The 10654-nt window shown below is 39.8% G+C and overlaps 1 protein-coding gene across 2 annotated transcripts in view; it reads right to left on the bottom strand.

Moving 5' to 3' along the window:
- Positions 1-909: 909 nt before the first annotated feature.
- LOC124123226 (receptor-type tyrosine-protein phosphatase epsilon-like) overlaps positions 910-10654 on the bottom strand; it is a 68725-nt gene continuing 58980 nt past the window's right edge. Inside the window, exons 13-26 of one of the 2 annotated variants that reach the window (XM_048400591.1) lie at positions 10535-10611; positions 10196-10232; positions 9795-9892; positions 9559-9684; positions 8915-9060; positions 7950-8085; positions 7531-7677; positions 7201-7225; positions 6376-6440; positions 5942-6061; positions 5560-5679; positions 4041-4177; positions 3780-3918; positions 910-2717 (exon numbers count right to left, since the gene is read on the bottom strand). In XM_048400591.1, the coding sequence (XP_048256548.1) occupies positions 2637-2717; positions 3780-3918; positions 4041-4177; positions 5560-5679; positions 5942-6061; positions 6376-6440; positions 7201-7225; positions 7531-7677; positions 7950-8085; positions 8915-9060; positions 9559-9684; positions 9795-9892; positions 10196-10232; positions 10535-10611 (1454 nt within the window). In that variant the 3' untranslated portion in view covers positions 910-2636. The remainder of the gene's footprint in view (positions 2718-3779; positions 3919-4040; positions 4178-5559; positions 5680-5941; positions 6062-6375; positions 6441-7200; positions 7226-7530; positions 7678-7949; positions 8086-8914; positions 9061-9558; positions 9685-9794; positions 9893-10195; positions 10233-10534; positions 10612-10654) is intronic. The other variant, XM_048400592.1, reaches the window with a different exon arrangement.

Here is a 10654-nt window from a genome sequence, read left to right as displayed (position 1 = left end):
TTCTAGCAACGGTAAGTTATAACAAAAACTAAAGTCGTAATACAAGTTTATATCGTTATATCGTTGCCTAGATGATCCTATTGTAGTCATATGTTGTACAGGATATTCCGGTTCCAAAGTACGACATTATTAGATGCACATTTGAAACGAAGTGACCATAAAATGAAAGTAGTACAATACTCTTGATAGAAAAGCACTTTGTTAAATAAGTATAAACGAATTAGACCCACTAGTGAAATATTTTCTCTTATCGGGAGTGTAGAGCTTGTCCCTCATCAGTGAATATATTTTAGTTTCGAACGATTGCTTTCAGGGCAGAGTGAAAACAGAAAGCTTCACAATAGAGCCTGAAGTTTACTTTTGAGTGTGTTCTTAAGAACTGAATCGGACAAGCGCGCTCGTGAGAACCGATCCACCTTCATGTCCAAGCGTGACTGATGGAATACTTGGGTGCAATTCATTGGTGATTATACATTGGTCATAAAATAACAATAGAGAAGTGTTGGCAGTAAGTGAGTGAGTGAGTTTGGCTTTACGCCGCTTTTAGCAATATTCCAGCAATATCACAGCGGGGGACACCAGCAATGGGCTTCACACATTGTACCCATGTCGAGAATCGAACCTAGGTCTCCGGCGTGACGAGCGAACGCTTTAACCACTAGGCTACCCGCCCGCCCCGTGTTTATGAATCACTATCAAATAGTAATAACACCCGTTTGGCAGTAAAATAAAATACAAATGTCAACAATCCATTGTTTGCATTGATTACTTTAATTATTGCAAAAAGGTAAGAATGTGAAATAGACAAATTGATACTAAATAATATTTGTGATACAGAAAAATATATGAAATGAACTATACTTCACATTTAGAAATAAAAAGCTTTCCTGGTCAAGCAAAAAAACACAAAACAAACAACAGAATTTATTAGATACAACGATTTGATAGTGGCAATATTCAAATTACTATTGGGCGTACATTAATGAATACACACATCGCGCACAAATATGATGTATATACCTTCTAAACATTGTTTATGTATATCTACAAATGCAGAGCATTTGATGTTACCTAAACCTGTGACAATGGTCCATAAGCAAGAAAAACAGTAGATCGATGTCAGCATCAATATGTGCACTTCAGCATAGAACAGTTACTTCATAACATTTGTAGTAGCCATATCACAGGCCTGCGACAAGATATTCAGTTTAAATTTAGATGATGATCTTGTTGGTTCCCCTTAAAAGCATATTGTTTATGACCATATTGACGAAGTTTGCAGCTACAATGAGTGCTAAATCATAGACGCTGACTGAGAAAGTATGTGACGCTTTTACCAATCTATGTGCAATTATGAGGAACTGGGAGCAGTCGATGCGCAATGTAGTGGAACGAGTTCGAATCCATGTGAAATTCTGTGGAAGAAGTACGTATACCCATCTATGTGAAATTATTGATTCCGTGAAAACTATATATGGGTACTTGAAATTCCTTCATTAAATACTGTGGTTTGGAGTCGTATAAAATATAAGACAAGAGTTCGCCTTAAACTAAGATTTAGAAAGCTGCTTCACAAGAATGTGTTCATGAATTGAGTGAGTGAGTATAGTTTTACGCCGCTTTTAGCAATATTCCAGCAATATCACTGCGGGAGACACCTGAAATGGGCTTCACACATTGTACCCATGTCGGGAATCGAACCCGGGTCTTCGGCTTGACGAGCGAACGCTTAAACCACTAGGCTACCCGCCCGCCCCGTGTTTATGAATCACTATCAAATAGTATTAACACCAGGTGCAACAGCTGGTGAGCCTTTCAAACCAGTGGCACCCGTCACAAACACAAGCAAATTGCGTAAATTTTTGGGAATGTCTTCCACATGTGTACCACGATAAAAAAATCCAGTTTTTCCGTGTGACCTGTAGTCACTCAACGCCGAGTCAGAAGAACATGAAGTTCATCCCTGAGATTCCTCGTCTCCCATTCTGTCCGTGAGACTTGATGCGGTCATTATTGGTAATAGCTTCATGTGACAAGAGGTGGTGTAGTTTTCAGTGAAACAACACAAATAAGAAATCTAACATTTGGTGCCTATTAACATTGCAAGAATGCAGCATGATTACGACACAATGATACACAACTGCAAATGACAATGACATTAGTTCTTTAGAAACAATGTAGACAATTAGCTATTATACATATTTGTTACTGGTTCTGCATAGGGAGATGAGTGTTCTGTGTCAATAAGAAGTTCATCATGTGTCAACTCATTACTCATTACAAATTGAATATGCTGCTTGTCTAATTTCAATAACAAGTTTGATCATTGAATCGATTTCGTGTGGAGTCTGTGTATATCCGTGACAACACAGGCAATGCATTCCTTTGATTCTTTTAAGGCACTGTCACTGCATGAATAATGCAAGTGTTAACTTGAAAGAAATGCATTGTATAATAAAAAGATTTATGTTTGACATTAGCCTACTGTATGTGTGTCGGAAGCTGTGAACGCATATGGAGACTTGTTTATGTTCGCAAATTGGCATCAGTGTTAAACTGCATTGTTCAGCCCTAGGTTAGGATTTTAGCACAGGTACTTGTGTAATGTGGTCCATTAGGAATGTTTGGTGTTAAGTTCAGATGTTGGCATAGGTATTTGCTGGGTCTGTCCTCAGAATGCACTGCTGGGCGAAGTCATGAAACATCTGCACATCACTCTGAAAAACCAAAACCAAATTCTAGATATTGAAAGTGGATCGAATTGCTTTATACTGGATTACTTTTGGGCTAGATGGCCATAGATAAAATCCAATTCTACCATGGTTTGAGGAGACACCAAAGGCTCCGACCACCATGTATTACACAACAGATAGTGTCGTACGTACGAAAAGCATGAGTTATCACAAGGATGCATAAATCACTATGTTCAGCACTGAAACATTAGGAATAATATTCGTCAGTGGCAATCAAATTCCTAGAAGTACAGTAACCCTCAAATAACTTGAGTGACATAAAGAGCTCTAGTCAACAGCGATCATCTATCTGCTAGCTTTGAGCCAATCATCTGTGGCACAACTGATTTTAATTCAATGTTCCTGGCACCTTCCAAGGTGTTCAACTCCTAGATTCCTGACCGCCTCTGTGGTCTAATGGTAGAGCGTCCGACCGGAGAGCGGAAGGTCCGGGGTTCGATCCCCAGCCGCGTCATACCAAAATACGTTAAAAGATGGTACTTGTTGTTACCCTGTCTGGCGCTCGGCATTAAGGGGCTAAAACAAGGACTGGTCGGCTCGTAGTCAGTATACTGTGTCTGAGTGGGGTATTCATGTTAAACTGCGGCATGGTATCTCAGTGTGCTAGCACTATAAATTGGCATCAGTCCGGAATAGTACAAGCAGCCATACACACACATACACGTGCATGCACGTCGCTATATAAGTGCAATAATCTTGGACGCGACGTTAAACCCCATTTCACCTCACCTTCACCCCAGTTTCCTACATGATGATCAGAGTCCTGGAATTCCCACTAACTTTCACTTCACCTCAATGTCAACAGAGAGAAAGAGGATTGTTTACAGTGGACGTGACAGTACTTCTAAAGTCGATGTCAAGGGCGAGGACACACAGTGACAAATGTAAACGTTACCCCAATATTGCCTGTGTGCATTTTGGTATGTGTTGAAGGTTTTTTATGTGTTTGTATCATATGGATTTAGTATGTATATTTCATTTTGTAAATATAACACAACGGTAAACTGAGAACTCCAGTGTGATTACCTGGGTGAACTGGAAGTCAGGGCAACATCTGAGGAATGTCCTCACGTGACCGATGACGTCGACACGAGTGTCCTCACGAATACCGGACAGAATATTACCCATAATGCAGAGCGAGACAGCAAGCCTTCGATCAGTGTCGCTGCAGGTGAACATAGACACAGTTTGAGTATGATTTCTTGTCATAGTTATTGCGTTTCAGGATTAAGAAAATGTATGTATAAAGAAAGAAATGATTTGTTTCGCGTCTGCCGGCAGTCTCACCTGTGAACAACAACAACAGGGTGGGGTTGAGTTGATATTTCTTGCAGTTGGGCGTGGTTCAACAAATGTGATGTCATAACTTCCATAGTTAAGCTTGCATTGACGTCGACCATCTTGATTTGCCGTGGGCTGCCTGCCTGTGTAACACATTGACAAATAGTTAGTGACCTTTCATGAGGGTATTTATGGACCCCGAAAATTGCGGTCAAAGTCAAAATCAGTTTCTTGGGTCCATAAAACATGATATTGCCCCAAATTAGGTCAATAAATGTTTTATTACATAATATATTAAACATATATTTCAAATATGCGCATTGGAGATTTTACGCAGCAATTGTAAATATTATGAACTGTAATAACGACCCACATGTCCTTTGACAGAACGGGGTTAACTTCCTTGCATATACATTGCCCTATTGTTTATCTCGCTGTCAGGAGAAAACAATTCATACAAACAGCTGTTGTTACCTGCCTGTGTTATCAAGGTCAATATCAGTTTCTTGGGTCCATAAAACATGATATTGCCCGAAATGTGGTCAATAATTGATTTTACATAATTTATAAAAACTATATTTCAAAGAACAATAGTTGAATGAGTTGTCACGGAGATTATGTGAAGCAATTGTAAATGTTATGAACGGTAATAACAACCCGCATGTCCTTTGACAGAACGGGGTGAACTTCCTTGCATATACATTGTCCTATTGTTTATCCCGCTGTCAGGAGAAAACAATTCATACAAACAGCTGTTGTTACCTGCCTGTGTTATCAAGGTCAATATCAGTTTCTTGGGTCCATAAAACATGATATTGCCCGAAATGTGGTCAATAATTGATTTTACATAATTTATAAAAACTATATTTCAAAGAACAATAGTTGAATGAGTTGTCACGGAGATTATGTGAAGGAATTGTAAATGTTATGAACGGTAATAACAACCCGCATGTCCTTTGACAGAACGGGGTGAACTTCCTTGCATATACATTGTCCTATTGTTTATCCCGCTGTCAGGAGAAAACAATTCATACAAACATATTGGTGGTTAGCTATCGACAGGTAACATTTGTTGAGTTGAAATTCAAAGAGCGTTACTTACTGCATTCAACTTGGATGGTACCTTTCATCTTATCACAAAAATGAACTGTAGGCACACAGACGGTCTAAAGCTGACGTTTTGGACATGCGTTATTGAGGAAGTTCTTGTGTAATAATTTCTGTGTTCCTACCGTCCACGATTATCATTCATGATTGATATTTCCTTAATAGCACAGCGACAAAAATGTCCATGTTAAGTGATTCATTGAGCTCAGTCAATATCTGTAGTGACTGAAATCGTTTGTCACCAGTGGTCTAATGATGATGGATCAAAGTAATACTCGACAGTGACCAAACAAAGTATTCAGTAAACCAAACTCTATTCTTAATATTATATGTCATTTACTTATTTGATGCGTTTGGTTAGTCAAGAAAATCTGTCAGTAGACATGTATTCTGATACTGTAAGCTGGTGGACTATTACTTTTGTAGCTAGCTGCAAGTTGTTCACGGTGACGTCTGTCGACAGGCTGGTTTGACTCGTTGTTGTCAGAGTAATCTCCCCATGCGTCTTTGACCTGCCCTCTGCTTCAACAAGCCCCATCTTAAACAGAACATCTCCCAAATTTCAGTAATCTCCCAACAGCAATAGGAACGCCTACCGGTGCATGTATACTAATGGAATGGATGTTCAAACATATTATGTCTTCATTCCCACATGGTGCAGGGTACATATGTGCACAGTAACTTTAGGCAGTTCTCAACACCTACTTCAAGTGAAATACAATCAGAATGAATTACATGTTCTTGCTGTGGAGGGCTAGAAATTGATGCACAAATATATTCAAATTCTTTTATTTACATACGTCTTGAGTGACGACGATGATGTTGTGGACATCATTCTCTTCTACCAGTTTCCACAACAACTTTACCAATTCCGGCGGTGGAGCAGAGGCTTGCAGGTACCCCCTTAGACATGTCAGTGACTAGAAAGAGGGATATACTGGTGTCATGGATGGAGATACATGCTGCAAATATTAGCGTTCTACCCTAACAACTTTAAATGGGAATTCAGATGCAAATGAGGTGCAGTTGTGTGTGTTATCTCCATGCCTTGGGTCTACAGCACAGATGAGAAGGTTCATGTGTTCAGAATGTCTTTCTTTGAAGTGAATTGTGCTCTCAGTTTTGTCTTCAACTTGACAAACGTCAGATTTTGAATCATGTTAAATAAAACTTTGTTTTGGGGAATAAGAGTTGAAACATTTTCAAATATCCCTTTTGCATCATGTCCACCTACCGGCCCCACACGGACAATGAAGTCAGCATTACCATCCACCCACATTCTGTGTCGGGTCGGAGCATCTGCAAAATATAATAACATGAATACCTGAATTATATAGTGTCTTTATAGAGATCCAAGTTAAGGGGATGGCTCAGACAGTCTTGTTGCTATTAAATACAATGATTCTCTGTACCTGTTTTCCTGCGTATTATTGGACGGTGGGGTAGCCTAGTGGGTAAAGCTTTCGCTCGTCAAGCCGAAGACAAGTGAAGCCCATTTCTGGTGTCACCCCCTTGATATTGCTGCGTAAAACCATTTTGACTCACACACTCATCGCATTTTATATTCGTTAAGGGGCACCCACATGTACTGTCAACTAATTTGTGAATCGGATGGTCAGTTCCATTAAAGTAATTATTTTCTACTTGTGATGAAATTGTACTGCAATACGATGTACCAATTTCCATGAGGTCTAATCCCAGTTGAGCACTGTAGGCAAAGTAGGAAACGTTTAAGAAATGCATCACTTCAGCTCACCCACATTTAGCTCACTCGCCGTGATATATTTCAAATACTGTTCAAATTACGTTATATTTACACTTTCCGTAGGGAGAGGCACCTTAACATAAATAAGCTTTGCATTCTTGAGAAATCTGAGGCTGGATTGAAATGAGGACAAGATAGTCGCTTGTTAGGGTTGTCTTGCGACAATAACACATTAACAACTTTTGAATGTGTTGCTAGATTAGCCTTAGAAACGTTTACGAGACCTCAGAGATGCTTTCATAGCATGCTGTTCGTATGAGATTGAAAGGTGACTGACATCGTGTGTGTACTTACCCTCTCGCGTCTCTAACACTAGCATCTGTGAACATAGATGTGTGTACACTACACGTGCTGTCGGTAAAAATATAGCTTCTATATGAGGGCAATAATGTTTCATTATATGAAGCATATACTGACTACAGGGCTTTGAATCAGACCTTTTTTGTCTTGATTTTGTAAACAGTTCTATTTCTATCTGGGGTCTTTGCGTGAGCTTAAAAGAGTTAAACAATATCCACTTATTTCTGAAGCTTCTCTCCATTTGCATTTTTAAAGAGGGTAATGACGATGAAATAATATTTATTTTGTTACAAACATAACGCTTGATGTTTCAACACTGACTACCTCTGACAACTGTCTGAAAGTCTTGCCGTCCATGGTGGTTTCCATGCCGCTGCAGCTGTAGCTGTTGGTGTAGTTGGAGACGTCCATGCTAGTGCAGCCATATGTCGTCATCTCCACCAGACAGAGGAAGACACACTCGTACTGTGCCTGTGATTGTGAAAGACCACAACTTAAGAACTGTTATTCCCTTGGTAAAATAGCATTGTAATAAGTACGTCAAATCATGACTTCAGAATATTGACGGAAAAAGAGAACGCATATCAACCTTTCACAGAATGTAATTTGTTTAAAGTGTTGTGTTGTTCTCCGATGCCTCACCATCAGTATATGAAGCAAAAGGTAATGGAGAAATAAGGGGGTTTATTGTAACCACGATTTATTTCTCTGTCATGACAATTTTTACTGATAAATACACCTACTGGAGTCTGTATCATGTTCTTCCTCTGTCCCCTCATGGCTGACACGTACCCAAAGACATCCACCACCCCCTCCCCTCGGGCCTGGTCTATCAGGGAGTCCACGGCGATGTATGTGCCTGTACGCCCAATACCCGCACTGAAATAGTCCATGATATACATATATGTCCATGTACGTCCAATACCCGCACTGAAATAGTCCATGATATACATATATGTGCCCGTACGTCCAATATCCGCGCTGAAATAGTCCATGATATACATATATGTGCCAATACGTCCAATATCCGCGCTGAAATAGTCCATGATATACATATATGTCCATGTACGTCCAATACCCGCACTGAAATAGTCCATGATATACATATATGTGCATGTACGTCCAATACCCGCACTGAAAAAGTCTACAGGTATACAAGTGTGTTATTGTACATCCTATACAAGGTTAGTTATTTTATGAACACAAATATATTTATTTGACCAATCTCACCGAGTCCTTGAACATGTTTGCATGTACATGTAGCATCACGTCATTTGCCGGTGGTGAGGTGAGGTGAAATGAGGTTTGACGTCGCGTCCAAGATTATTGCGCTTATATAGCGACGTGCATGTGTTTGTGTGGCTTCTTGTACTAGTCCGGACTGATGCCGATTGATAGTGCTAGCTCACTGAGATACCATGCCGCAGTTTATCCACTCCCAGCCGACCAGTCCTTGTTTTAGCCCCTTAATGCCGAGCGCCAGACAGGGTAACAACAAGTACCATCTTTTAACGTCTTTTGGTATGACGCGATCGGGGATCGAACCCCGGACCTTCCGCTCTCCGGGCGGACGCTCTACCACTAGACCACGGAGGCGGTCGCCATTTGCCGGTGATGTTTTGAGGAATGATTACTGTGAATTTGTTTTAAAACCTTGCAAATATGTTTCTATAGAAATGTCTACTTATGAACATTCTTTACAAACTACCTGCAGTGGACAAGTAGAGGCCCATCTGTCTCTGCAACTGTCTGTCTGACCAGCCAGATGTAGTTGACAAGAGCGAGGGTGTCAGGAACACCGTGGTCAGGCCAGGATGTAAAGTGGAACTGGACAACTGTCCGACTCTCTCCTGTCTGTGAAATAAGATGTTAATAAAACAAACATGAAACAAATGCCAATCCATGTTCTAATTGCCCAGCTAATTTATTATTTCAAACAAATCTAATTAAGAACTACAAAGCCCGTTTAAGAAGCATAAGAAATCCTTGCTGAAGCAGAGTTGATTGTACAATTCCGACAATATGATAAGCAGGTGTCAATGAATAACTATCATTTTTTTGTGACAAAAGGTGTTCTCGAAGGTGTTCTTCATTGGAAGCCAAGTAAAGTGGCCAATTAAAAAAATACTTAAAGGTCCAGTCTAAGTCAAAAGGGAATTGAATGGGACATCATTTTTGTTCCTCCACATGTCTACCATTAAAATAGATTGGTCGTATGCTCTTTGAAATCTTCGTAGAAAGAGCATGCTGTTGTACGCCTGCAGTCACCAAAGGCGCGAGGTTCTGGAATATTGCTTGACATAACCTGGAAAGTTGAAGACATGCAGTGTAATTGGTTTTTTCAGCACTCACAGTGTTGGACGTGACTTTCATGTGTCTCTTTGTGAAGTTCGCGCGGCTTTGTGTTACCTCCACCTCGATCTTGAAGAGACCACTGATCATGGCGCCATCTGTCGGCCAGTACCGTTCACATTTGACCTAAAATTTAGAAAAAAAGAAATAACCATTGGTGTTTACTTACCTAATATGCTCTGCTATTTTGGTTTGGTCAAAAGTAAAATGCAATTTTACGTAACATTTAATTTTACCCTAGACTCCTCCGTGAGACCAGTCAACATGACGACAGCGCTGCAGGAATGTTCCCAGATCATCCTCCAGAAGTCTCCCACTGTCTTCTTGTTGGGAGCTTGACACATAAAATGGTGAGTGTTTATTAAGAGGAACACTTTTAATTGGTTGGTGTACAATAATACATTATTTCAGCCGTTCCTCAATCTCTTGGTATATGATATAAATTCAAACACTTGTCAAATCTCCCCTAAATGCTTATTTTCAGTAATGAACATGAAACTTAAACAGGCCTTTAGATGACAGTTTACTTTATATCTAGTTAGGTATTCTATTCCGTTTATAGCTTATACTATAAAAGAATTAAGAATCTGTCAAATAAATATAATACACCCAAAATATCCATGTAGAAAAAGATCACCTTGAGATGCAATATATGTCTTTCTCTGGTTGTAGCTCTGAAACAAAGGAACAGGGCAGTCAGATTGTTAAACCTTGCAGACATCCCCATTAATCATCTTAACATATATTATATTCCGAAAAATCTCTTCAGAGGGGAAATCTCTTAATTTGCAAAATCCTGCCTTGATTAAGATCTTGCTTTAGGACATCTATATACAACAGTTTTAGTTGATCCAGAAATGTGTTGCTCTGGATTGATTTACTTGTGTCAGGACTAACGAGCTTCCAAACATAACAGTGAAGTTATTAGTATGACCATTAAATGAAATGATAAAAACATATCAGCAAAAGTACAGACGTGCATGAGACTTGCGTTGATGTAGTCAGACCCGGGAATGTCCGGGAGGGGTGTCAGGCGGACTCGGTTGTGGTCGTCTGAAATGTTGAATTAAGCTGCTTGAACTGTTGGTTCTGGTTG

The sequence above is a fragment of the Haliotis rufescens genome, unplaced genomic scaffold, assembly GCF_023055435.1.
Source record: "Haliotis rufescens isolate VD_foot unplaced genomic scaffold, xgHalRufe1.0.p SCAF_2, whole genome shotgun sequence".
Taxonomy (NCBI): Eukaryota; Metazoa; Mollusca; class Gastropoda; order Lepetellida; family Haliotidae; genus Haliotis; species Haliotis rufescens.
Note: the sequence above shows the minus strand (reverse complement) of the source record. Positions and strands in the feature narration are given on the sequence as shown.